Source organism: Orbicella faveolata, unplaced genomic scaffold (assembly GCF_042242905.1).
Source record: "Orbicella faveolata isolate gen_17 unplaced genomic scaffold, um_ofav_v1 contig_36, whole genome shotgun sequence".
In the NCBI taxonomy this organism is placed as follows: domain Eukaryota; kingdom Metazoa; phylum Cnidaria; class Anthozoa; order Scleractinia; family Merulinidae; genus Orbicella; species Orbicella faveolata.
The window spans coordinates 16,892,755-16,920,000 of NW_028301565.1; the positions used below are offsets into that span (position 1 = coordinate 16,892,755).

The 27,246-nt window shown below is 38.5% G+C and overlaps 3 protein-coding genes across 12 annotated transcripts in view; 2 read left to right on the forward strand and 1 right to left on the reverse strand.

Moving 5' to 3' along the window:
• LOC110059415 (uncharacterized) overlaps positions 1 to 13,676 on the reverse strand; it is a 29,217-nt gene extending 15,541 nt beyond the window's left edge. Inside the window, exons 1-3 of one of the 3 annotated variants that reach the window (XM_020766098.2) lie at positions 13,550 to 13,676; positions 13,258 to 13,440; positions 952 to 1,024 (exon numbers count right to left, since the gene is read on the reverse strand). In XM_020766098.2, the coding sequence (XP_020621757.2) occupies positions 952 to 1,024; positions 13,258 to 13,440; positions 13,550 to 13,607 (314 nt within the window). In that variant the 5' untranslated portion in view covers positions 13,608 to 13,676. Of the gene's footprint in view, positions 1 to 951; positions 1,025 to 1,721; positions 1,944 to 13,257 lie in introns of those variants that run through there. The other 2 variants (XM_020766097.2, XM_020766099.2) reach the window with 2 other exon arrangements.
• On the forward strand, positions 3,586 to 22,004 carry LOC110059416 (uncharacterized). 8 transcript variants are annotated; one of them, XM_089274521.1, is made up of 4 exons: positions 3,587 to 4,871; positions 4,968 to 5,105; positions 6,800 to 6,908; positions 17,750 to 22,004. In XM_089274521.1, the coding sequence occupies exon 4, from the start codon at positions 19,661 to 19,663 to the stop codon at positions 20,558 to 20,560; it is 900 nt and encodes a 299-aa protein (XP_089130647.1). In that variant the 5' UTR covers positions 3,587 to 4,871; positions 4,968 to 5,105; positions 6,800 to 6,908; positions 17,750 to 19,660; the 3' UTR covers positions 20,561 to 22,004. The 8 variants fall into 8 exon arrangements, with proteins under 8 accessions (XP_089130646.1, XP_020621762.2, XP_089130648.1 ...); XM_089274520.1 differs by having other exon boundaries at positions 3,586 to 5,105; positions 6,800 to 6,916; XM_020766103.2 differs by having other exon boundaries at positions 3,586 to 5,105; positions 6,800 to 6,912.
• A 4,914-nt stretch (positions 22,005 to 26,918) lies between these two features.
• LOC149102454 (uncharacterized) overlaps positions 26,919 to 27,246 on the forward strand; it is a 2,923-nt gene continuing 2,595 nt past the window's right edge. Inside the window, exon 1 of the mRNA XM_089275191.1 lies at positions 26,919 to 27,246. This exon is cut by the window's right edge and continues 2,595 nt beyond it. Coding sequence (XP_089131317.1) covers positions 27,178 to 27,246 — 69 coding nt within the window. The 5' untranslated portion in view covers positions 26,919 to 27,177.

The window sequence follows — 27,246 nt, forward strand, 5'->3', positions numbered from 1 at the left end:
GCGCGATAATAGCTAGCTCAGTGAGTAAATACTATGTCAACTTGATCAACTCAAATCCAGTCCAACAATTCGGAAATCGCTTAATCGTTGGGCGAGCTTCTGCGATCACTTTTTGTTTTCTGCAGCAACTAGCTTGTAGCCGTTAAACTGAAGTCTTGAGAGTTCATCAACATAAAAGCCCTGTTAATTAGGCCAAGCTTTAGAAAACGTGTCGACGCACCAAGCAAAGTTTTTCTATATTTGCGCCGCTTCGGGAACGAACACGGTCTGTCACACACATCCGATGAAACTTTTCAACACCAATTTTCAATTAACTATCTTATTTAGTACACTTAAAACGGGTTTATTGAGGACAATTTTATGTTGAATAAAAACATCTGCTACGCTTTCTTAATAATTCATGTTGTTTGCTGCCAGCGACTGTTTAAGAATACCCACAAACATGTGTCATTACCGTTGCTAGTAATGATAATTTTGATTACACCGAGAGGATCTAAAGCTTCTGTTAGCCTTACGCGATAGGAAATCAGCTGTGTTTCCAAATTCCAATTTCTTAACGACTTGAAGGCAGAAAGGCTACCTTCCTTCATAGAGGTGAATACTGTAATTAAGTCTGTGGCATACACACAGAGTTGTGGTTTTTCGGTGCCATTATTTACCAATCTAAATGCCGTGCTGTTCTAGAGGTGTTGAGCGCGCGAAGTTTACGCATTGGCTAAATACAAAAAATAAGACCAAATAAAAGCAAAAAGTACCCGGGAAAAGCTACCTTACTAGAAAATGAGCTTTCGAAGAGATTACGAGACATTAATTTCTGTCTTGCTAAATAAACATCGTTCTGTCAACTAGCGCGGAAACCATGCAGGCAAGAATTCACGTGCCGCACACAATCACGACTAATAAGAAAAGCCGTCTTTAGCAAGACAACTTGACCGAGCGAAAGAAGCATACCTGCAATTGGCCTTTCCCTGGATTTCTAAACATGTTCCACCGTTCTTGCAGTATCCGTTATGACACGTGGAGGCTGCAAGAGACAAACAAAAGGACGGAGTTGAGCCGAAAAGCCGTCAAAAGCCAGGTGGAACTTTTAACAATACGCTTGAATGTTACAAGGTGAACAGAGACAGCTGTGCGATCGTGTAAGCTGCTCCTCACCCACTTCCCTGCTAGCAAACTGAGCAGCTTTCGACAAGCTCAGCCAGCTTTTTAGGGCCACATATTTGCGAAACTCAATTCTGCGGACAAAATTCCACAGGGGATCGTTTATCAAAAGGTTAACCTAATTTTCGTGAAGTACTGGTGCAATGTCCGGCAGAGTCCTGTCAAACTAATGTTAAATATTTTCCCCAGATTCTACCCTTTCGTAACTTCAAAGATACAGCGCAATCTGTGCCAGGTTCCCGTGTTAAACTACGACGAACGTAATTATCTAGGCGAGGTGTAAATATAGCCGCAGTTAGACATAATGAAGTAGCGCCCCATGGAATTGAACCAACCGTCTTTTCAATTACCCAAACGCACTAGATTCTTCTCTTCACATTAGAAACCTCTGTTCAAATCTTCGATCGTGAAATTCCCAAGCAAAAACCGAGTGTGTAGCGCTGAAGCGCGCCAAGGTTCCAGTGAAGTGCATCTTTGAACGCCATTTATCCAAGAGTGGCATCCGACGGTTAATAATATGGCATCAGAGCACGCACTTCGAAAATAACTTTTCGACTTACCAAGCACCATCGGAATGAACACGATCGCTATAACATAGCCCTTCATTGCGAACTTGGCGTTCAATTCCTAATAAGATCGATCAACTTTTGCGCTTCATCGGGTGAGTGGGACATCGAACCGTGAAATGCACAGTATTCCCACGAACGACCGGAGGACTGAGCGATAGAGTTTCACCACACTGAACTCCCTAGCGGGCTTCCCACTGATTAATTTGCATATGCATTTTACTACGCGTCGCGCTCTTTCCTTTGTGGTCCAAGTGGCCAATCACAGAACGCGGTCGATGATTGACCAATGGCACGGTATTTTCTTTGATTTCTGCATTAGTGCCGTGCTCAGGGTCGCTTAATTGTCCCTACTGCCTAATTATCACATCAACTGGTGTAATTTGTGCAGCCAAGTGTACCTACACTTCCATCCTTTTACACATCACAAGGGATTACTTGACGTGGGAAAAAATCCGAGTTGAAGCTCAAGGACATGGGTCATTCCATATGCAAGCAAATTTCGACACAAGTCCTTAGACACATTTTCGCCTCCAGTCGGTCTAGTCATAAGAAGCTTGGCGTGGTACAGATTACATTCGGGGTAATAAACAACATATTTCATGTCAAGACAAGCTCGAAGTGCATGCGCACTGCTCTCTATGTGCTAACTCCAAAAGTCAACTTTTCAGTACTCTTCTATTTTCACTAAGTCCCCTTGTCCTTAGTAAAAAACCAAATCCATTTTATCTAGAGGAGGTTTCTCTCCATTCTACGTTTGTTTTGAGTCGGCTTAATAGGCTTCGCCGTCGTTTTCTCTTTTTGTCAAGGGTCTTTGACAGGGTTTCCATAGCAACTGAAGCTACATCCAAGACGGGAAATTTTCCCACGGCTTCCAGATAAGATATGAACGCACAAACGGAAAGTAATCTATTGTCGTGAACTCGACAAAGTCGTCACCCCGGAAAGCTGAAGGAAAAAAAAAAAATCCATTCTCTGCATTCTGTTAGATATAAACTGTGCACGTTTTCCAGGAATACATTTACAGTTTCCTGTGGAAATATTAAGTTGAAACGAAAACTGATCATTTTAAAATGAGAGACGGGACATTATGATGTTGCCCGCACTTCCTTCTACGGACTACTTAATTTGCTATACAAAAGTGGCGGCGTTCATGTCTAGTTAGCGCATCGTAAGAAGCATAGCCAAAACTAAACATGTCCAAAGTTGAGAGGTTTCAAAATACTGTAAAAGTATCGTGACAGTGTGAATTTCAAACTTTCAGTGCACCTTTTTCCGGTTTTATATTTCTTAGATCATTAAGAATTTGTTGTGAATTGCGAGATTAATGCCAACTTAACTCCTTTGGCCTCAGCACAGTGCTGCATATACAATTTCGCTCCAACACGTGAAGTTTAGCGCTAAACTGAAAAGATTGGGTCGAAGACGAACAACATCAACACAGATAATCTCTAGAGCAAAAAAAGAAATCAATCGAGCAAAAACAACATGAAGGCTACACAAAGCAAACACTGACCCAACCGATATTTCAATGTCCCGAACAATATTGACATAAAGATTTTCACAAGTTAATAAAATTGAATTATGCTGCGAAGTCGAACAATAAACTTCGGACAAAACCGCGTTGGCTTGAGCTCTATTGTACTTTAGGTTAATTGAATGACCTTCAAAAATGACAAGATGTGATGAATTGACAGACCTCAGATGACGTACGGATTTCACATGCTCAAAACGCAACAAAAAGTTCCGAGCCTTTAAACAAGTACAATACCACTTTAGCTCTTTCAGTAACGTTTTTAGCCCATTTGATTTAAAAGAAGATCACTATCACAACTCCTTTCAGTAGATGCGCATATTTTTATATTATGTATCAAAACTATTGATACTGGTTCATCATACTTCTATGCAACTTTTTGGACGCGTTGTTCTTGAAACATTTTTACGTTATTTATCGTTGTAGCGATAATCACAAGTCTTTTATAGGTTATATTGGCGATGCAGCGTGACCGCAAATTTCAATTTGTCTTTTGCTTACCTTGTCAGAAAAGTCAATACTGCAAAATAAAAGCAATTTCTTGATCTCAATTTAGTCACGTGATTCAAATCATATGACTTCTTGCCACGTGTCGAAAGAATGTCACCTCCGAAAGGGTGTTACGGGTGTCATAATTGTCAAACAGTACGCGTTTTGGATTCCTCACTGAAAAAACCATGTGCTTTTGAATTTTCCTTCCGAATCCACCCGCCAAAACAACACTGAAGAACTCCTTTATTTTTTCGGGTGACTTATCACCGAATGCTCAACACACTTGGAACACAGCCGAGGGCTACAAGATGGCGTTAACAAGTTCAGGCAGGACTTCAAATTAAAAACGGCTGCAGTTTACCGTCCATAGTGGCTAAAGATGAAATGTACTGTACTTAATTATCAGAACCAATAAATCTTTTGTTGCACTTTGTGTTACGGACTAATTTTCTTCAGTCCCAAATATACTTGTTCATTGTTTTAGTTTATTGGCGTAATGTGATGCCATTTTGCATTGAGAAATTGGTTCTTCTTACGCCTTCTCAACACCAGTTTCATCACTGTCCTCGATTATGCATTCTCAATTCAAAGTTTATGATAGTCTCGCCCGAGGGAACGGAATTCGAAATTAACGAAGAAAGCAGAGGAAGGGTATGTTTTCGAAATCTATTCTTCTCAATTTGTATCGCTGTAGCGGCTGGTACAGCCGTTTTCTAAAATGTTTCCATAAGAGAAGAAAAGCTTAAAAGTTCCTTTGAAGACACACAAAAAGGTGTTTCGACAAGCGGCATCGTGCGCTTAACAATGGAACACATGATCAATTGAAAGGACACTCGATCGCGACCAATAGGAGCGCACCATGTTCCTTCCATAAACAAGAGTTTCGTTATCTCCAGGGAGTACAAGTGTTTCTCCTGCTGGCTGATGAAGGCCAGTGGAATTAACTTAACAATGTAGAATGATAAACACGTTGTATCCATGGCCGGCTAAATGGCAAAAGCCAAAAGTGTACAAATGACCATCAGGTGAAATAACGTTAAACAATAAACCCGCTCATACAGTACGCGCGTAAAGATTGAAAACTGCCGACTCGCTGTCGACAGGCTGCTTCAAATAAGGTACAAGCTGCTGCACGCCTTTTTTTTTTTCTTAAGGAAGAGCATAAGCCTCCAAGAAGAGGATTTTAAAAGCGCATGTAAATTGCACTTTTTTAGTGGTGTAAGAAGCACTATCAGAGGAACCATTTGTGACCTCCATCAGGATGGATGACTTTTCAAGCCAAGCCAGTTCAGATGTAAAGAGTTCTTATTCATTTTTGTGAGCATTAATCTGAGGAGTCAAGCTGAGGCAAGGTACGTCAGTTATGGTTTCAGAAAGAGTTATTCGTTTTTAGTCCAACGGGCTAACAAACCCGGGAGCAACCTCAAGGGGTTCTTTTCTGAAGTGCTGAAACCGACCATGTTAGCAAAACTGATCTCTGCTAATAGTAAACCAACAATGCAGCTACACGCTAAGCTAGCTAATCTGTGTGAAATTTATGAACAGATTTTATAAAACATGCAAATAGAATTTCAATATATATATGGAATTTGAAAACGCACTTATTTCTTTGAGCCAGTCAGGATACAGTAGCGCTTGGCTAAAAAGCTCAAAGCATGATTGGAAAGTTTGGAAGCGTTTGCACAACAGGTATATCAGCAGCTAACAGTACTGGATGGTTGTTTTCCTTACAAATTCAAAACACTTATTTGTTTTTTTTTTTCCTGCATGTAGTCGCTCGCCCGAATTGCAGAGTCATATCTCGTTTAGTACTTGTTGCGCGGGACTTTTCCCTCCAAAAATCAATTTACAATTGAATACATTCCGACAAGGCGTGTTCAACTGCTTCCAAATTTAAAATATTCATCGATTCGTTCCCCTTCACTTACGGCAGGTGGCTTAATGAAACAACAGAATACCTTTCCTAACAAACAATTGTTTCAACAACCTCTTCGATAACAAATCAAGGCGTCACAAGCCATTTTAGTGGCACCCAATCGACCTTCCCATCCCATTTTGCCGGCTGGACTTCTTTCTGAACCTAGCGCAAAAAATGAGATTTTGTTTATTTTTGGCTTCGTCAATGTTCATGTTTTGTCAATAGGAAAGATCGGTCTCGTCTTTGATCAAGTCTTTGTTTGTATAGGTTCAGCGGGAAACATACACGGGTTGCGTGCCCGTTGATCGCATGCTATTGTGGTAGTAATATTGTTTGTTAACGGTAATACTGCTGGTGACCGTTGAGGGGCGAGGAGCAATTCAAGTGCATGACGCAAGTTTTTGTTGCACATTCACGGAACGTTTTACTCATACCATCGAGCAACTGAAAACCCACGACAGTCTTTGGTCTTTTCTACAACTGATTACAGATTCTCACGCAGTTATAATTAGTATTTTGTTTACTTTTTTTGTTATTACGCATCTTGTTGGGCTTTGACTGATGAACTGCATCGTCAGCCATTGTTCTATTGAAGATGAAATAAATAATGCATTCTTTTTTTCGCCGGTCTGTATACCAAGTCTATAAGCAGATATAAGCATCACTTGTCATTGCATGATTTATGACGTATTTATTGCTAGTTACTGAAGTTTGTGGAAAACACACAGTCTTTAAGTTCAAAACGCCCCCGAACTGTCGGGTTTGTGAGAGCTTGTGAGAGCCGCCTACGCCAAAGTCACCATCAGTTTGTAAAATGTGTCACTTCCAAACATAATTTTGATTGTTCGTCTGCCCCCCACCCCTTTTCAAATTAACAATTGAGCATGACTAAACTGCTAATTAGGATAATTCTCTCGTTTATTTCGACTTATTAAGCGATTGTTGTCTTTCACATTGAGTTTTGCGAAGGAAATGTCTCTCAACGGTGTTCTCGTTGCCTCAAGTGCAACTTAAGTCATCCAGCATCTTAAAACATATAACATTACAAAACGTGCTTGGTTACCACAAAAACAAATTCAAAATTTATGATTCCAATATATTAAACAGAGTGCAAAAACCACTTTGCAGGAAGCTACTTCTCGTCACGGAAGCCACTTCAGTACAAGAACCAATCAATCAGATGAACGAGCTAGAGTGGTGAATGACAGTGGTCAATCACGTCATCTTGTGGTCAGCAGTGAGTAGGTTTGTTTTAGAAATACAAACGCTCTTTCACTCCCTTCGCTTCCTTTATAGTTCTTTTTTTGGGACATTTTGTTGGCCTCACTATCAATATAAGTAGCCTGAACTTACCAAAGCGACCATAAACTATTTCCGTTGAAGTCATTAAGCTAATTTTTTAATTATTGCAAATTGGTACTCCTCTCTGACAGTGGCCCTTGAACGCGCTCTATCTCAATTTCAAAGAGGGAACATACTTGCGCTTAATATCAAAGCACACGCTACAGAAAGGTTTTTTAATGATTTCATAGTTACCTTAATAAGCTGACACAAACAAAACATTTGATTTAGATGGTTGCCATGAAGCCTTCACCAGCCAGGTATAAATATACTCCGTAAAGTTCAGCAAAGAGTGTCATGTAAATTCTAATATAGCGTACGTATTTTCTATTTTCGTCAATATTTGTAATATCGATTTGAAAACAGATTCAAGAAATATTTGGTTCCCTTAGTTATCGATATAGGGGATTGTCAGTTACTGCCAAAATCCATCGTCCCCGAGAGTGGTGTTGCTAAGAAACATGCAAATAATGGACAAACAAGATTCAGAAAATCACTAAATCAGAAAAAAAAAAAGTAAGAATTTCGTAGATTTTATTAGAAGCTGAGGGGGGGGGGGGGAAGCATTTACTGTTTTGAAATTACAATACAAGTTGAAATGTAAATAGAAAAAAATAAAGTCAATGTAGTTCTTCTGCTTAGGTTAGAATTAGTTCTGCGTGTGAATTTGAGAATATCTCTCTAATATTCCCCAGTTTTAGTTGGAAAATAATCAGTCATGTGATGCGTTTAGACCAATCGCACGAGAGCAAAAATATTTGATTGACCGCAATTCATGATAAACGCTACCGTATAACAGTATAATAGTTACTTTTTACGACTCACAGGCAAGTAAACTGAAAAAAAAGGACCAAACCCTAACTTCGTTTATTTTCAGCTTGGATAAGTTTACAAGCAATGCTATAGTGACAAGACAATCAGCAAGCTCTTTCCCTCAGATAGCTTTATGGATACGACATGTACTTAGCAAAATCTCTATGCGCTGAGTATAATGCTAGACAAATCGGCATCTAATTGCAGTTTTGATTTGCTACTCTATTCAGTTATTGGTTGAATTTCGTCGAAATTCGTCCTATCGCCACATCAATGAACTAACATAAAGCTTAAGACAATCGGCTTTGAGAATTAATATTGTTATGTAAGGGTTAATAACTTTGAGCGAAGGCCGAGAGAGGGGAAAACAACAAGGTTGTCAAAAGACTGCGACATTTTCAGTCGCGGAAATGTTTTTCAGAAGAAACCGTCAGATTAACATCGTTTTCTTTGTTTCATCAGCGCATGCGCGCGTTCAGTTTTCTGCCACTTCCACCCCTTTTTAAGTTTTTCCGTTTTCTAGATGTTCCTCTCCTGTACAGTCTAGAACGTTTATTTTTGGAAACTCTTAAAAGAAAGCCGACTTTCATCAGCATAAACATGACAAGCATTGGAAGCTGCAATCTTCATGGCAGCCAAGTCTGATGATTTCTGGTGCCAAAGGTCGTAGCGATCAGCTTTCTCACTTTGACAGGCGCTCTGAAATAATCCATATGATTTCTTTGATATAAATGAGCTGAAAGATTCTACGAGTCCTCCAGTTAGATTAAGGCTAACTCATTCGCACTCTTTACAGGAGCAATCATCATGATTTATATATCGTAGTCAAAGCTTTTTCCGGCTATGCTCCCTTCCAGATTTAATATTGTTTATTTACTTCATTCTTTTGATTCTTTTGCTCGAACACACACAGTCTTGAAATTTTTAGTGGAAGCTTCTTAGCTGCTGTCTGATACTTGGCACGGCTCGAAAGGAGGCGGAAATCTTGTTATCTCTCTTCCCATATCAGGTGTACTGTCCTAAAAAAAATCCTCTAGACAGACTAATCTGAAAGGCCTGCATTTAAGACAACTGCTTACACATGTTAGCTGGCGAACAAATAGCTTTATCGCATAAGGAGTTTTCCAGTGTGTCAATTAATTAAAACAAGCAAGATATTGAACGCACGAGAAGGAGCACAACTGATAAGGAAATTCTTAACCTCTAGCTTTCCGATGTATAATTCGCAAGTGTGTGTGGAAATGCGGTCCACCATCTGTTTTTAGAAAATACAGACCAGACTTTGAAAAATATAATCAAAAACTATATTTTTTTTTCAAGAGTCCAACCGGTATAGCAGAAATTCATGAGAATTGATGTCGAAATTAGTCAGAAAGAATTGAAGGGCCTTAACGTCATGTAATCAATATTAATACTGATCACTTTCAATTAAATTGTCCAACTTTAAGCAGGGTGGGGTTTTTATTAGTTTTACTTCTCAAAACTAGCCTTTAGATACCTTTTCTGAAAATAACAAAAGCCAATTTTTAGATTGCGAAGTTGCTCAGTTCTTTCAGTTCTCCAAGACTTAAGAAGCCATAATGACAAAAGCGCGAATCTTGTGTCAGCACGGATTAAAGACCTTGGACCACTAGAAAAAACATGAGCATGTATCATTCCTGCATGGCTTTCTGTCTCCCTACAGATAATAGATTTCCATAACAATCTAGGCCATAGGGTTATCTGTCCACAACTATCAGCCCCATTAAGATTGCAGAGCACACCAGTAATTCTGTGGTTGTTTGGCCTCCGCATACACACATTTGCCCACACCTGACAGTTCAGTCATTTAACATGCTACTCTGATAATTAATCGAAACTTCAGTTACCGAAGTTTCGACCCTGTTGTTATTCGAAAAAGTTTCAAAAGAAAGTATTAAAGAAATACGATGAACGTTGCAAGAGTTAAACTCAGACAAATTCAAGAATTGAACTGATTAAAAGCATTGCTGTTGTTTGACGCCACGTGGAAAGTAGCATGCGGATAATTGCTATAGGAAAGAACTCCTTTGTCTGCAGAAACAGAACAACAGGAAGTACAACTGAAAGCAAGGTCAATGTTACAAAATGGTTCGAAAGTGAAATAAGCTGTGGAGGATGTCGTAAGATACGGATGGTGAAAGCAGAAAAAGTAACTCGTACAAAGAGGAACAAGTAACTCATACTGAAAGCGGAACAAGTAACTCATACAACTGCGAAAGTATTTTGTGTAAAGAGGTTGAACACTGATTTAAATTTTTTCCATTATTCGTCATAGTTTAAGCATATGCATGCTACTTCAGCAAGATCTGTTATAGTGACCCATATTCCTCTCTGATTCCTTGACAAAACTCGCGCTAAGGAAATCGAATCACCAACAACGACATTTGGAAGAGCAGACGGTTTTACACAGGAAAGTTTTTAGAAGAAGCTACCAGAAAGGCAATCTATCATTCTAAAGCTTAATCTTTCAAGGCCAAGAAAACAAATATTCATATTCTTGAAAATTCCACGGGTGAATAAATATTTTCTTTATTTGATCCCTGTATTCTTTTTATTTATCTTTGTCGCAACTAAACTCCATCTATTTGTTGATCTAAACAGACTAAATCTCGTGTGAGGAGTAAATATTCTATTATGTTAATGCGCTTAGTCTGTCGTAACTGTTGAATTAAGGTCGCGGCGGCTGGGTCCGGATTTTAATGACTAAAATTAACGTCGATAAGACTAAGTTGTAACATGGCGGATTTCAGTTCTTTTAGACACGAACTGTTAGCGCGATGACCAGGAGCACGTTCAAGGAATAACTGATTAAGAAACGTTACTTAAGCCGGTGATCTCTTTGTGCGCAAGCGATTTTCATGGAAATCAGGCACACCTCAAAACCCGCTTTGACAAGTCCGATAACAATGGATGCCACAAGGCTCATTCTTTTTATATCAAATCATAATTCATCATGACCTCTCGCTGTGCTCTCGAGCTATATGTGGATCGAGTTTATTTTTGCAACCGAAAAAAAAGTGCTAACAAATTTTGTTTCGCGCGTGGACAGCGCTATGCAAGATTTTGCCTGCGCAAATCTCAGGCGCGCTACCAATTTCTTGTTTTCATGGAGCAGGCTTAACTCAATTCCATGACAATTCATCTATAATTAGAACAATGCTTAGTCCTTTTTAATAACGGCTTTCAATTTTCTGAAAAGCATTTCTCATTAAATACTGTGGCTGTTTTCATTTTTGTGCAAACACATCGCACCCCATAGGTAAACATTTTTGATCCTTGAATATGTTGGAACAATGCTTCTTTTTTTCTCTCTTTCAAATGATAGCTCTGGGAATCAAATGGAATGCTAAGCTTTCAGCTACCTTACTTTTTTGCGAGAAATTTGCAACAGACAAATTAATTTTTCGAGCCTTTTTACGTAAGTACGGTGTATAATTGCGCAAATCTTATGAGTAACGCCGACAAGAAGTCTCAAAACCCATCAAGATCTATGGAGCTGCAACAAAGAATATGTAACGAAAGAAATACAAAAGAGAAAATTAGCTGTCCTTATTTACATGTGTCAGCTCAATTTTACCAAGATGAAAATATTGAACTTCATCAGTGGTACAAAAATCTATGTAAGGTGTTTGCTTTGGAATGATCCAGTCATTAAAGCGGCCGACAAAGTTTGAATCTAACGCTGCGCGCAAATCAAGGAAGAAATCTCTTTTGTTCCGGTGAATTAGTTCGCATATAAAACGAGTTTTATTCTTTTCACAGCTTCCACAATGGTTTCCATAGAACAAATTGGGAAGGAAAAGAGTTCTGCTTTCAACTTTCCAAAGTAACACATGCCCGAATGGTTCGCGATTTTTTGTCTCGGAAGAGAGTATATGACTGTATGACAAATGACAATAAAATGGTATTTAGCGTTCACGTCAAAATTGCCAAACAAATCGGCCACGGGCGGGTACAAGCGAGGAGATATCAGCACGAGTAAATAATTTTCAAAAGAATTTTGTTTAAAACTTGCGGTATCACAATGAAGTAAACTTCACTAAAGAGATTTACACTTTTAAGGAAGATTAAGGGAGTTGGCGAATCAGCGTCAAGGGCCAAAATTAAATTTTAGTTGAAAGTTATCAAAAAGAAATATGCGTATTATTCAAACAGAAGCGTGCGTACACGTGCCAAACGTCAAATTCAAGCTGGTTTTATGTCAAAACGATACAAAGGCTGATTTTAAACGGCCTACGCAAGCCCTCAATGTGCGAGTTGAGGGGGCGCCACTCGACACACAGACAAAATTTAAATATCCCTTAGTCTTGTAGGGAAAACACTGCTTTGGGAACAGCTGTTGATAACAAGAGAATTCGCGGGAACCGGCTCACAGCTAATGAATAATTATCAAGCAGCTTTTGTGATCATTTTCTTGTGTCCTTTGACTGAAAGATCAAGAGTCAGCTTTGCCACAAAATCTTCAACCTTTTCCATTAAGATTCTATCTTTTTGACAATAAAAGGAAGGAAACTCGGGGTGATTTGAACGAAAGAGGTCTCGCTTTACTCTCAGGTCGCGAGTCATGTTTATCAGTAGTAATTTTCAATCGTCGGCAATACAATGTTGTCAGATAGCGAGTGGAAAATTAAACGTAAATGGCTTGCGGCAATTGGTGCAAAGTGAAATCGAAAAGTCGTCATTGCGGCAGATTAACAGGTGTATTTTAAACGACGAACAAAATTAAAATAAGACTCAAACGAGGTTTCATTGATCCACTCATTCATTCATTCATTGAATCACAACAGATCATACAAAACTATCTTACTGGAGATAATGATCTCGGGAGAGAGAGGAAAAAATAGCTGACGTTCATCTGTGTGCGGAGCTAGTGAGAGAGAATAACCGGGCAACTATGGCTGATTGTGTAACGACCGGTGGGTCATTCCTTGAAATCGCAGTAATGAGGTTAAACTGCAAATGCAAAGATAAATCCATAGGATGCCTTTCCACTTGAGCTATTTACCGATTAAGACCTTCAGTACTGTGCAAGTTAACGATCCAGAAAGAGTAGAGAATAAACGTCAGCGTTTATTAATTTCGCGTTTCTTGGATTGGCAAGCAAATCATTGCTTAGATTTAATCGATTGATGAGCAGATTGAGATGACGCGACGTCCCATCATTGAGCACGAGATGGTTTTACTCGGCGTATGCGCTAGTAAAATATTAATTTATCGCGCTGATAAGGCAAGCTAGCTCCTCTAAAATGAGTTTATTCTACACCCTGTATGTATGATTTCTTCCTGAATGCATGCAGAACTGGATGACAAAAAAAAAAGAAAAGAAAAAGAAAAAACGCGTAGGCGATGCGCGGCGATCGAACGATCGAGTGAATTTTCACAGGTTTACAAAACTCAGTATTTGGACTTACTTGGATCTATGCAGATTTTACCACAGTGTTCTGTGCACGAGCAGATCTCGTTTGTCTTGCACGCTTTGTCATTCTCACATGTGGAACTGATACAGTGGATTTTAAAAAGCTGCGGCGCAAGTCTTGGTGGACAGTTATTGACTCGGCCCTCCCGTGACTTGAGTCGTTTGTAGCGTCCGGCGGCTGGAAAAACACCAAGTAAATACCGGTCACTGGTTATGGTATGAGCAACACTGGGTGTACACTCACGCTCACCAGAAAAATCGACCAGAAATCCCCTGTTCAAATTTACCTGCCTTGCCATTAATGTAAATCGTCAGAAAACACACAATATTCAGTATATTCCACATACTGCTCGCCGAAGCCCCATCAAGGGGGAATTCCAACCGGCAAGTGCAGATCGTTCTCGACGAAATCTGGCTTGCCGACTCCACATAGTCAATGGCCAAATGCGTTCTGACAAGGAGCGAACATTCAAAAACCCAGAATTCAAAACTTTGAGTAAAATTGACTTATTGTGTTGTCACGTGACTGTCGCAGGCCAATCAGAGCTCGCCCCCGCGCGGAGTGTAGCAGGTGGTGGGTCGACTAAAGTGTTTTATTTGCCGTGGATTTCTGCCGGAACTTCAAGAAACTTAGTGTGAATAATTAAGCGAAAGTAATTAATCGTTATTAGATGGTTTTGTTTCGACGATACATGTTGCGCGTGGCGAACACAATCGCCATTGTTAACCAGGTGGAAAGGCCACGTGCTTCGTATGGCGCCCGCGAGCACGGCTTGGAGACCGATTGTAAGTACAATGTACTTGTTTAATGGACGTTTGCAAACAACATACTCCGTACACAAAAGGAGTTGATCTCAAGCCGAGGAAATGAGCTTTAAATACTCAGTTAAAGGATTACTAAGAAGAGGTAAAGCGCTAACAATTTTCTAAACTGTTTATTTTTTTGGCCCTTTTTGACTCGAATAAGAAACATTGTTTTCTTGAAATGGTTTCAATTCTCCATCGTTTTCCATTGACAAATATTAAGTGACTTTCCTCTTCGCTTGGTGAAAACATATTGATTTACCAGAACGACGAACAATTACCGGCCATTGAATGTGCACTCTCTTGAGTTTGCACGCGCTCGAGACGGGAAGTAAGGGGGAAATTGTAAATTGCCTCTTAAGAGACTCTTGAACAATTCTGATGCCCTGAGATGATAGTTTATATATTTGCATAATCATTGTGCGTGGTGTTTCTTGAACGCAAGGATTCCTTATCTCTGTTCACTAGAAAAAGCAACTTAGTGATACATAAATTTTTGTTCCGATCTGGCAGTTTGATTCGACTGATTCGAGTTGAACACTCACAACAGATCAATGTCCATACCTCTTTCTACGCCTCAGTAATTAGTAGTAGCAGCTGTTGCATTTGAAAGAAAAAAAACTTTGTGATTCGATTTGAATTTTTTAGCCGATGTATGCTAAAATGTTCAATTAAATGCTAAAGCGATCAAGAAGCGTAATAAAGAGTCAATCGTTCTCTGAAAAGGCTGGATCCGGTAAAAGCCGGAGTGTGGCTTAAATGTAGTTGTAAGGAAAATTGAAAACAAGAAACAACAAAAAGTCTTCTTAAACGATTTCGATCAGTCAAGATTGAAATGTCTTTAAAATCAAATTAAGCTAAATCCTGAGGTCATTTACAACAAAGGAGAGTTTTCCATCTGCCTGGATACTCGCCAAACGTACCCTTAACCCTGGAATATTCTATCTGTCTGAGAGTAATCCTTATATAAGGACGGTCAACTTTGCACGTTCAAATTAATATAGATCCAATTTTGACAATGAAAGATGAAACATTTTAGAACAGCATGTCCTCATGAACAGCGATCATGAATTACAACATCAATGGGTTTCATTCAAGCTATCTGTTTACAACGATTCAGCACAACCTTTGTTGTGAGTGGCACTAAACACATGTGAATGGAAAGAAAAACAGCGTAATATACTCTGATTAGGTTCTTTAAATTGTCTACGATTTATATTATATTGATCTCCATAAACTATTTATTAAGATTATAAAAATAATTAAAGAAGAATTTAAGTTAAAAGTCACATGCTAAAAGAGATTTTGATACAACTTTATTAAAGGAAACAAAAAATACATTATATAATAGAACAGTAACAGTGGATGTGGAAGGTGGACAGCGTGTAAGAAAGCGTCAATTCAAGAGCTTTAATAGCCTTTCAAAGTTTTCTAAAACAAAAAAGATACCAGATAAAAAGTATGCACGACAAATGTAACTTTAAAACGTGGATCAAAGTATGAAAAGACTGAAACTGAGGCTCGTCAAAAGCATACAAGCAAACTCGTGCATCGCGAAGTGACTACCAACTCAGTAGCGCCTGTAATACGACCTTAAGAAGTTACCAGGCTATCATTATTGAGTGTGAAAATAGATTTGAAGAGATATTAAGCTGTTGCTTTATTCTTGCAATGAGTTTCTTTTCGCCATATTGTTTTGCTGTTTGCGGTGGATCAGTATCTATTGTTAGGTTTCTCTTCTGAGTGCCGTGAGGTATTGTTTTCATCTTATATTGACTGCAAGTTTTACGCTCATGATAAAATTCCGAATGCCTCAGAAGCATGGTCAATAAATATCGGCTTGTTTTTCTCCGAATCTTACCGAATAGTTTTCTAAGAATCTCTGCTTTGCCAGTACAGTTGTTCCTAACGAAGAAAACCGAGGTTACTTTTCGTTTTTTTTATTTCGCGTTTAAGGCTTTTGTGCATGGAGGGCGGGGGGTAGGGGAACACCGTGGGAGGTGATTACATGGCATTCGTAGGCTAATACTGCAAAACAAAAGTTTCGTTTTTATCTTATTTACTGGCCAAGATATAAGTCCTCCTTACTAGTGTACATACAGTTGTTATGGTTCTAGTCAGGAGAATTTGATTACATGATCATACAATTTATTCGTTGCTATCAGTTGCGTTTATCTCGACTGATATCGAATGAAACAAAAACCTCACAAAATAAGTTCTGAGCTTGCTTGTTTTGAAATGCAGTTTAAGGAAGGATGGAATATTCCTACTTTGTCTTACAACGAGGTACTTCATTTGTAATATATTACAATAGGGTAAAGTCGTAAACGCCGGCTTGGCCATGTTTCTCATGTCGAAACACGCGCCTGCCTGGGGGGTATACAGGAACACAATGCATGCTTTGCAGATATTGACTGATTGACAGACTTGGCAATACAGTGGGTGGCATCAGAGTGTGCTAAATGGTAAACCTTTATTTTTTCAGGGTAACTCTGTCAGCTCTTTAAATAAAACTGCTATCAGTAGAGGCCCTAAATGTTCGCGGCCGATACAAGAGTTACCTAAAGAACCAAGGTCAAATGACAAGAATAAAGGAACGTGACGAAGTAAAGAAAAACAAAAGAACTAAACGATAGAGCAAAATACAAATGAACGAAAGAAAGTGCAAACGATGGAACAAAAGAACATGCAAACGATGGAACTGACGAAACAAAGTATAGACAAACAAACGAAGTGAAAAATGACAAAACGAAAGGAAAAAAGAAAGAAAGCTCGAAAAAGAAAAAAAAAACAGAGAAACAAAGAAAAAACGAAAGACAACACTTATATACATTAAAACAAAAATTGAAGGAAGAAAGAAAGGAAGTATGGAATGAGGAAAGAAAACAGAGAAAAAAATCACAAGAAAGTCATACAAGTATCTCAAACCTTAATAGCGGTATTGCAGGGCGATATTTTTGCGCTGCACAAAATTACCTTCAAGTAAACGCAAAATTTTCCATTGTAGTTCACAAATAAGTCACAATAGAGTGAGGGATGGATTCATCTTTTTAGTCAGTTGAACGTACCGTTGCGCCGTAAGATTTAGTCAGAAGTAAGAACAACTGCAGGCAAGGATCAGTAAAACCATCAAAAACTTTGAATATTTTGGAAATGTATTCCTAGTGTCCCTGGTGAAGTGCTGTACTTACAGAGAGTAAATCTCGTACCTCCTTAACAACGTTTTTTAAAATGACCAAAAAATATATATCGTTCAACTGGTCTAGAAAATATACTTCCAGCTTTTTGCTGTCTGCCTGTTGTTAGGTTAAAAATGAATGATAATAGACCTTTTTACCGATACGGTGGCCATTTTGAATTCCGTTGTTTCAAATAGCTACTGTGGGAATACATACTAATCTACCCCCTGAGCATCCCATAATGGCTATTGCAAACAACAGAGTTCAAAATGGCCGCCGTCTTAGTAAAAAGGTCTATATTATTGACGTATACATGAGGCTTACAAGATGGGGTTGATAACTGATGGTTACACACGTCTTAGAAAATTTCCCAGTTTTCTAACTAGAACATTTCAGTAACTGTGTTATGCTAAGCTAAGTGCCATTTTCCTGCTAATTATTGACAATTCCCAATTACACATACAACAATTACTGAGAAGCACAAAAATTTTTAATGTCTTGCAGGTATTACTACAGCCAGATCCTCAGTTGAAACCAGGAATGCCGGGACAGAGAACACAAGAGACTTAGAGGACGTCTTTGCAGATTCAGTGATGTCAACAACCATGAGCAACCAAAGAGCCTTCTTTTCAACATTTGACGAGCTATTGCCAACATTGAAGTGACGCTTTTGTGAGGAAAGGTGCTGACGGCATGGACAAATCTTTGAACGCGGTAGTGGGTTTTATCCAAGACGTGCGGATTTGAAAAAATTAAGCAGCCGGGCTTGTATAGATTGTGCGCTGAATAAAGGAAACGTAATTAAATTATTCAAGCTTTAATCCAAGCAAATAAATGAGAAGCTCTTTCTGTTTTAAAAATAGAGGTTTCAATACGACCACAGATTTTACATTTGCTATTCGTTTACCATCAAGTAGCACACGAACAAAGATTAAATTTACATTGGATTCTTCCAAAGTCACTTTGTGATACGAGTACAAGATTAAATAAACAAAATTTAAATACAAAAAAAAAAAAAATAGGGAAAGCTCAAATAAAATGGAACATAATTGCAACAAATAAATGTAGTCAGAGATGGTGGCTTAATTCAAACTTTGTGGAATCTATCGATAACTAATCAGATGGAAGACTTATAGGTGTCACAGGATGTCTGGAGCAGGATGAAATCAAAAAGCTCACACGCTCTCGTGCACTCACAGCTCTTTATTAATTTTGTCGGACGCCATTCAGGCGTTGTTGAGAAGCCTAGTATTGAGTGTAATAAACAGAGAGGGACAGTGCACATAGTCTTCGGACCAATAATTTGCAGACGCAGTGGCCGTAATCATATGATCAGCTTTAAAATCCTCTCACGTGTTTCCCAGCATTCTTTATAACTGACTTCACTTGGAAGAATCTGGATCTTAATCGAGATTGGAATTACATAACGATAACAAATTTAAATTGAAAAAAAGCACTGGGGGGCGTCTAACGCAGTAAATAGCTCCTTCAACTGACAGAAGAGAGAAAATCTGGTGACAAAGAGACAAAAATTGTTGTAATTGATATATTGTATATCATTTATAAGTCCCTTATTTTGTTCATGGGTGTATCTCTAGAATGGTGTTCAGGCGCTTTTGGATGCCAACATCTCCACTGTTTCTTTATAATTTAAAATTTATTGAAGTATTCGTTGTGGAGAAAAGTATCGTGTCTTGCAAGAAGAAGTTGGGCAGCAGGAAACTTTTAAACGACGCTTTTTAAAATTTGATAAGGCAAACAAGAGTTCTTTTTCGGACACGTTGTACACCATGAAAGATGAATTTTCGCGATTATATTCGCAACCAGACATAATAAATAATTCAGCATTGAACGCGAATTTTCTTTATAACGTCCCATTGAGTTTAACCGATGAAATAATTAAAACACAAAAATGGTTTCAGTATGATAGTTGACATTAAACGAAACTTTGTTTCAAACCAAAATTAACACTATTGCGGCTGTGATTTGTATAAGCAAATACAGTCTGTTATTATCAACATTATATTTATTTTGGTCCTGTACGTGTATGATACGTCTGGCTTTCAGACCGATGAGATAATAAACACAATGCAATAAGCTGATAGGTGTTTAAGAAGGCCTATGCACTTGATTACGCAATGCAAAGCACTTGTAACTATCTTATCTCGTGCAGGAACGGTTGGATTTCGTTTCTTAATGGCGGATGTGGCAGGAACCAGTGTTGTCGCTACAAAATACTGCATGTTATTTATGCCAACCACAGTCCACGTCATTTTGATCGTGGTATGATTTCTTAAGAGAAGTGGACGACCCCATAGTAATATTTCAATGCGTTTCGCTTTCAAGGGAACTAGTTGATATGTCGATGTGATATCAGTTCATTTTTTGTCAGAGACCATTGCAGTTGTTCTAAAAATGTGGAATGATTTCTCGAATGGCTATGGGAAGAATGGAGAGAGGAAGCCATCAAGTGGAAATCAACGACTCAACGATCATGTCAAATCAGAGGTGTTTAGTACGAAGTATGGAAACAATGGCTTCGGCAATCCTCTCTTTAATAGCAAGGAAGAAAACTCGCAAACTTTTGAAAACTTTTTGGAATTCAACGGTCAAGAAGTCCTTCATTTGTACAAACTAACAGCTTGGGAAGAACGTTGTCGACAGTTCTCCAGTAATGATACTTTGCCATTGCCTCAGAAACTGCGTTTAGGATGCGCTGTTGAAAACAACGATAGCGTTGATGGCGAGAGTTACATAATCGAAAGTTTGGGTTCATTTTCGTCACCTGCTGAGCACGCGAGCGGTACATCAAGACTCGATGAAACAACAAACAGCGGCCCAGAGAACAATCCAATCTCTGCAAGGTTTAAAAATCAGCGGCGAAAAGAAAGGAAATCATCTCTTAATGCCTTATCCGTATTACCACCACTAGTAGAAGAAAAATACAACAGCAGTCCTGCACCAGTAATTAGGCGGAAGACTATTGGTAGTTTTGGAGAGAGAGACCGCTTTGAAGTGCCTGATATAGTTTTATCAAAAGTAGATGATGCGCATAGAGATACAGAGAGGTTAAAGCTGCCCACGATAGAGCCGAAATCAGGCCATCTGCAGATGTCGTTATCTTCATCGGATCCAAACAGACTAGGTCCTCCTAGCATCCTTGGTCCTTTTAAGGCCTTTAGGCCACCTGTACAAGCGCGTTCAAAAGATAAGAATACGACAGATAATGTTCGATTGCCACAGTTGAAAACACAGAATTCCAGCTTAAGAGCAGATGACGAACAGGAAAATGAATTTGAAAACCCGACCCAATAGTATTGAATCTCTTTTTTGGAGCGCAGTGCTCGTGGTATTGTGGGCCTGCTACACTTGGAAAACCGTCCTGCATAGCTCCGCTTTAGACAAACTTAAACAAGTACCTAAACAATGGTTTGATCTTTCTAGCAAGAATTCATAAATGGAAAGAATTCATTGTCAGGAAGTGAGGATGGTCGGCAATGGATCTGTGGAAATGACACTGTTGGTACTCCTTCGTGATATGGGGTAGTGAATTTTCCTTCAAAAACCAAGGGTCTAGCAGTCTCGCTTTCTAAGAGGTTATATGAGTCTCGCGATCTCGAATTTTCCGCAGAGCTGTCCCACAGTTTCACAGTTTCTTTTCAAGACTAAGAAAGTCTCGAAGTACCGATTTGTTTGCTTCAGTTTCGCTTGTTTTAAAATGTTTCGAGGATATGTCGCATTTAAAACACTTTATTTTGAAGTCTCGGGCTCCTAATTTTAAAAGTTTAACATGTCTCGGGTTCACAAAGAGAAACGCTCGTCTCGCCTTCTCGCAAGGTCTCACATTTATCATTCACCACCCCTATGATAGTCAGTGTCTGATAACGTTTATACCGTGGTTTATCAAGAATAGGTGGCTTACAATCATAAGAACCCAGCTCCCTTGAAAATTGTGTTAAATATCTTATTGTGTTAAATATTGCCATAAGTGAACTATAACCGTAAGGCTCGAACATAAATTGTTGCCGTTTATTCAAGAGGACTTAAGCATATTTATATAAAAAATGCTGGGAGCCAATTATGTATACATATAACTATTTGTCTTAAGTTTTCTCAAGCAAGCTGTTCAGTTCCAAATAGAGAAACACTACATAATCACATTTTTTCATGTTCGGTGCAATAAGTATGTCTCCTTAATTAAACATGCCTCTTAAGTGACTTTCAGAGAAGCTAGAAACAAAAAAAATAGGATTGAGTTAATTGAACAACTGTATGTATTAGCTGTGAAACTGTATATACTATACATTCCGGCCAACAAAAGTGTCAAAACCACAGCGACATTCAGTGATTAAAGCTTGAGCTCAACACAAGAAATGAACCAGATATCTCTAAATGCAAACATTTTTGAAAGCACTTTCCCCTTATGGTACATAAAATTAATGGAACTATCGACAGTTATCTTCCAAAGTTATATTTAAACCGACATTTTTAATCGAAAGGAATCTGTTTAGACTGATCAGAATAAAAACAAATCTTCAATCATCATAGGACACAAAAAAGTTAAAAAACTTCTTCAATCATTGGATAGGCATAGAACTTAAACATGCTGAAGCTAAAAGCCTCATCAAACTTTAGCACAATTAAACCGATTTCGGTCGTGCAAAAGCTGAACTCTCGATTCATTTTCATTCATCATTAGAACACAGAAACGGAAGTGAGTTCCAATGTCTTTGTACAATGGCTTAACACGAAAAAAAAACTGCGGTTTCCACTACATAAGCTTAAAATGAGGCAAGATCGTCCATCGATTTTATCACAGTGTTATTGTACTTCATTTACCAAGATTTATTTTACAAAATGGTACAATAACTTACCCAGTAAGGTCCTCTTAAGTTAAGCTGTTAGAATTCATCGAAGCAAACCTTGTAGAGACATCGTTGACAGTTGTGAAATTTCATCTTTCAAAATGGCGCCTTTCTTGATTAATGAAATTTTGTCCACTCACGGGAACACGGAGCAAGCAATCTCGAGCCCAGAGTATATCCGGCTCGGTCAGCGGTCGAGCTAGCTGCTGCATGCTCGCCACAAAAAGGCGGGAAAATAGTGGCAGCCGTCGTGAGCCGTCGTCATTTCACGACAAGTGTTCGTAGTTGTGGAGGAAATACAGTTGTGGAGAGAAGAAAACAAAAAGTTCGTCAGTGAAACGTAGGTAAGCTCGCATTGTGTAATGCAAGAAATGAACAACCACGTTAACTGATTACGTTGCTCAAAACGAGTAAAAGAAGACCCATCTTGGAAATCCGTCCTTGTTAATCTGGTTCTTTGATCACAAAGCTGCAAAATGACCTGAAGTGATTAGGATGTGGAGACATTTTAACGTATTTTGTTATTGAGTAGAACTTCCATACAAAATTGAACGCCAGTTTTTCTCGATCATTGCCGGGTTATTTCGTTCTGATTAGATTGCATTTTGTCGTTTTATTTGCCTCAGATTGAGTTACAATGTCACCGATTAAGCAGGATTAAGTTGAAGTAGGTAACTTAAGGTTACAGTATACCTTCAGATCGGCAATTTTCTTCAAATTTGGATTTTTGGTTCAAAGTAATGGTCGAAGAGTAATCTCTAATTTCTGAAAACAAAATTGAAAAAAACTCAATATTGGCGGAGAAATGGAGGTTTTACGTTACGGCCGGAAGTAAAAGTTCCCTCTTGATTGACAGCCCTATAACGTGTACGCAATCAACCGAGACTACTTTCGCGGGAATATATGGATACCACGAATTGGCTGGCTACTCAGATCCAAGCATTTTTCGTATTAGATGTAATTCTATTAAGTTATAAGTAAACATGGGCCACGGAAAACATTGTTTACCAGTTCGAAAAAGCGAAGAACGAATGAAAACACATCAATGAGTGAAGAAGCGAAAGTTGGCCTCGCGGATGAAGCTATAGCTATCGTATCAAGCGGGCAAAAAGATCGAGTCAAGAGTAGAGAAAGATTCTGTAAAAATTTGGGAACGCGACAGCTATAACAGCGATGTTTACATTGACTCTTTTGTTGAGTCCGATACTGATGAATCGCCCCACTCATTGAGATCCATTGGAATATTATCCATGCACATTTGCTCCGCCGCGCTTTCTTTTGTTCAGTTTGTTCTCGTCGCCCAGCCACTCTAGCGTTCGTATCCTTTTTCGTCTTCCCCATTTTGCCAGACCAGCTTCCAGAAAAACCGAGCTACAGAAAAATTATCTCTCCGCCTTGAGCGCATTGCGAAACACAAGGGTTTTTTCGAGATTCACGCGTAAATTTAACCGGGAGTTAATGGTAGTAAATTTTCCAAGCGCTGATTGGCTCAGTGATCTGAGAACCCAGTTGAAGGCGTTTGGGGGCGGAGTTTGTTTGCGAAGCAAGAGATTTTTCTTAGCGCTGTTTTCTCGAATAAATTTTTTCGCTTGAAGCAGACACTTTAAAGAGTTACAACTCAAAGGGGATTTGTTTGATTGCCTTCAAATTTGGACAGTAGCTAGATTAACATATAAAAAACAAAAACGTGTCTGCAAATTGTTTATTTCGAAATATTTCTTCTCCGAGAGCAATTTTTGTACGATCACTTCACATTTTTTAAATCCTATTTTGAAAATGTTCTGTAACTTTTTACTGCAATTGAATGTGGAAAAACGCAGACACGCTTTTTTAGCGCTTTTTGTCCTGAAACCGAGGAAAAAAATAAATTGGCGAAAAACAAAATTCGCTTTGACTTGTAGCTTCCAAAAGGTGATTAGGACGCTCGCATTTAGTGGCCGTGAAAAAATCGGCACTTCATTTTATTTCAAAATTTTTGGTATGGTTTGATAGCCAGCTCTATAAGCTTTAATTTGATATAGGGGTTTAGGTATCTACATCTTAAACCGGACGCGCTACATCGCTTGGACGTGAGACACCCCTGAAGGTATACGGTAACCTTAAGTGAAGTCTTTAACAAATAAAGAAGAGGGTGGTAAAGGGTATTTTCGTGACTCGTGATCGGCCCTTTTTTTTCCCGTGGAATGTGAAATGGCTAATTTTTTCCTCGTGAATCGTGATTTCCATAGTCGCCGTGAAACGTGATTTTTCAAAACGTTCACTTTTATTTTCCGCGAAGCGTGAAATGCCAATGTTGTATCTTTCGTGAATTGTGAAAGGGCTGCTTTCTTTTCCGTGAAACGTGGTCTATACACCCCCTTTACCACCCTCAAAGAAGCCTAAGACGTGTATTGCACTGTGATAAAACACGACGGGCATTTAAGAACACGAGGGAAATGTAGAGAACACGAGCTGCAGGCGAGTGTTTTCTTCATTTCTCGAGTGTTCTCAAATGTTCCGAGTGTTTTATCACAGTGTAACACACGGCTTAGGCTTCTTCATTTGCTTTCTGATATAGAGGTAATGTGGCAAAAAAACACTAAAACACGCTTTTTCTTTGTTTTATACTCTGATAAAACACGGGTTTCTGACCAATCAGAGCGCGTGCAGGGTCCTATCTATATTATAAAAAGTTTTAAAATAGTTACTAAAGATTCTTGATCCCGTAAGACCCCTTTTTTCTGCGTGAAGCTGAGTTACGATGGTTTACAAGTCTCTGCATGGGTTGGCTCCAGAATATCTCAGTTGTAAATTCGAAAGGCGAGAAACGCATATGTTAACCACTGACGTCAATAATATATGTAAACCAAAAATTTTTGCACAGCGCGAAAAGGCCTAGGTACGAGCTTAGTGCTACAGTGTTATGGAGGACTTATGTAGGTCATGTAGGCAGCGGTTTTCCCTGTATGGTCGGGTAAAAAATGACAACAGGAGACAAAGGTAAACTATTCATTTCGTTCATTCCTTATTTACTCTCTTCCTACTTAACAAGATTGTTGGCACCCTGTGTTATTACAAAAATAGCTCAAGCTATTGTGACGCCATTCTTCGGAACAATCTTCCTTGCGACTTAAGGGAAGCAGAGTCCCTGAGGCAATTTAAACGCCTACTCAAAAGAAATGAATAAGGAACGGCATTCGTGGAAAGCAGCTTTTTTATTTAATTATTTTATTATATTAGACATTATGCATTAAATGTATTAGCTGACGAATTTTTTACCGTGTTTAAATAAAGATCATGTATGTATGTATGTACGTACGTACGTACGTACGTATGTATTTATGTATGTATGTATGTATGTATGTATGTATGTATGTATGTATGTATGTATGTATGTATGTATGTATGTATGTATGTATGTATGTATGTATGTATGTATGTATGTGCTCCCTCCAAAATTTTGCCTCAAATGTTTAAAATGACATTTCGGCTTTACGGTTTGTTTGCAGGGTAACGACAATCAGTCTCAAGTTCTGTAGAAGTTGCCTTGTGTTACGTTATGATTCAAACTCTCGTCGACGATGGTTTTCGACCAATGAGCTCGCGATATAAAATTCTCTCAGGTATCGTAAAAATTCATTTGTACCAATCGAGCTCTGAGAAAGGACTCAAAGTTCTCCTGGGTTATCTTTAATAATCGGGCTTTGAACAACACGGTCCTAATGTTAACTTTGCTGATATGTAAATGTAAGATGGTTTAACACTGTGAAGCACCTGCCCGTTCTAAAATCATTTATTTCCCATCTGGTTAAATTGTGTCTTGAGCTCTGTTGCTCATGCATGCAAGCAAACACATGGTAAAAACACTTATTTTAGGTGTTTTTGAGTGTTTTCAAATGAGACTCCTTAACCAGAGAGTCGTCAGGATTCTTCAGTGATGTAAAATTACCCTGGAATTCAAAGATACTGACTTGCCAGTGTTACGGAAAAATGCCAAGGAATATTGTGATAAATTGAAGGACATAAATAAAGGGAAATTTTCATGTCAAGGAATTTTTCCTAACAGGATTTAGTTTTCATTCTCTACGTCTTTCTGTATTTTCAAGGTTTTCTTATTCAACGTGATAATTTTTACCGGACAATATATTTTACGGAAATCACTTGGCGTAGCCTTATCATAGATTGGTATAAAAAAGCCCGCAAATTTAACTTCATTAGGATTTGCATTGCCTTCAAATTCTGCCATCATAGGCGAAAAAACTGTCAAATACGCATATAATGAATATTTTATTTCCTCGAATTTTATTGCTTTCTCAGCAAAGAATCGACCTAATAAAGTAAATACCGTTTCAAAACCTAGAAATTATAAATATGTATTTAGTTTTACAGGTTTTTATTAGAATTGGATTTGCATACTATTTTGTCGTTACCACGACAACTAAATTCAATAGCTTGTCTCAATTTCCAGTAAAATTTAGATAAATTGAACGAAAATTTCAATGTTTCGAATTATATTCCATCGAAACAAATTAAAAATTAAACAGAACAAAGTTAATTGTTATCAGAAATTTCCATTAACACTGAAGATTCCAACCTGGGGCTCTTACTGAACGAATGAATATGTATACAAGCCAATATTAAGATTGTTTTCTGTAGCTTCTTACTGAGCTGAATCAGTGATATTTTGCTGTGGAAAGTTCATGAGTAATATCACACCTGTCTGAATGTGCTATTTCTGCATGATAAAAGAAATATATTCACGCTATAATTGCTTTATCTGTTTTTGCCGCCATTATTTTCACTTGAATAGAACATTCTAGAGGTTGTGGGCCATCGTATAAAACTCTTTCTGTCAACATGGCAATGTTTGCTCTGACGCAGGTATGAGGTAGATAGAGACGGTATTCCGTCACCCATTTCCATTCAAAATTTGACAAGTGAACCACAGATCTGTCATTTTCCCTTCGCAGATCAGTGAAAAAATTAACAATTAAGCTGTGGGATATTACAGAACCATTTATGTTTACCACGTTATGACTGTATAGAAACCATCATCTTGTCCGCAATAACGAAGTAGAACTGCCCGTGATGACTACAGAATTACCCATTGAGAGAGAAGCAAATCTTCGAGCTCAAAAGAAAAAGATTCTGCAGTTG

Excerpts from the sequence above, each read along its gene's own strand:
- LOC110059416 (XM_089274520.1), top strand. The coding sequence starts at position 19,661 with ATGTGGAATGATTTCTCGAATGGCTATGGGAAGAATGGAGAGAGGAAG.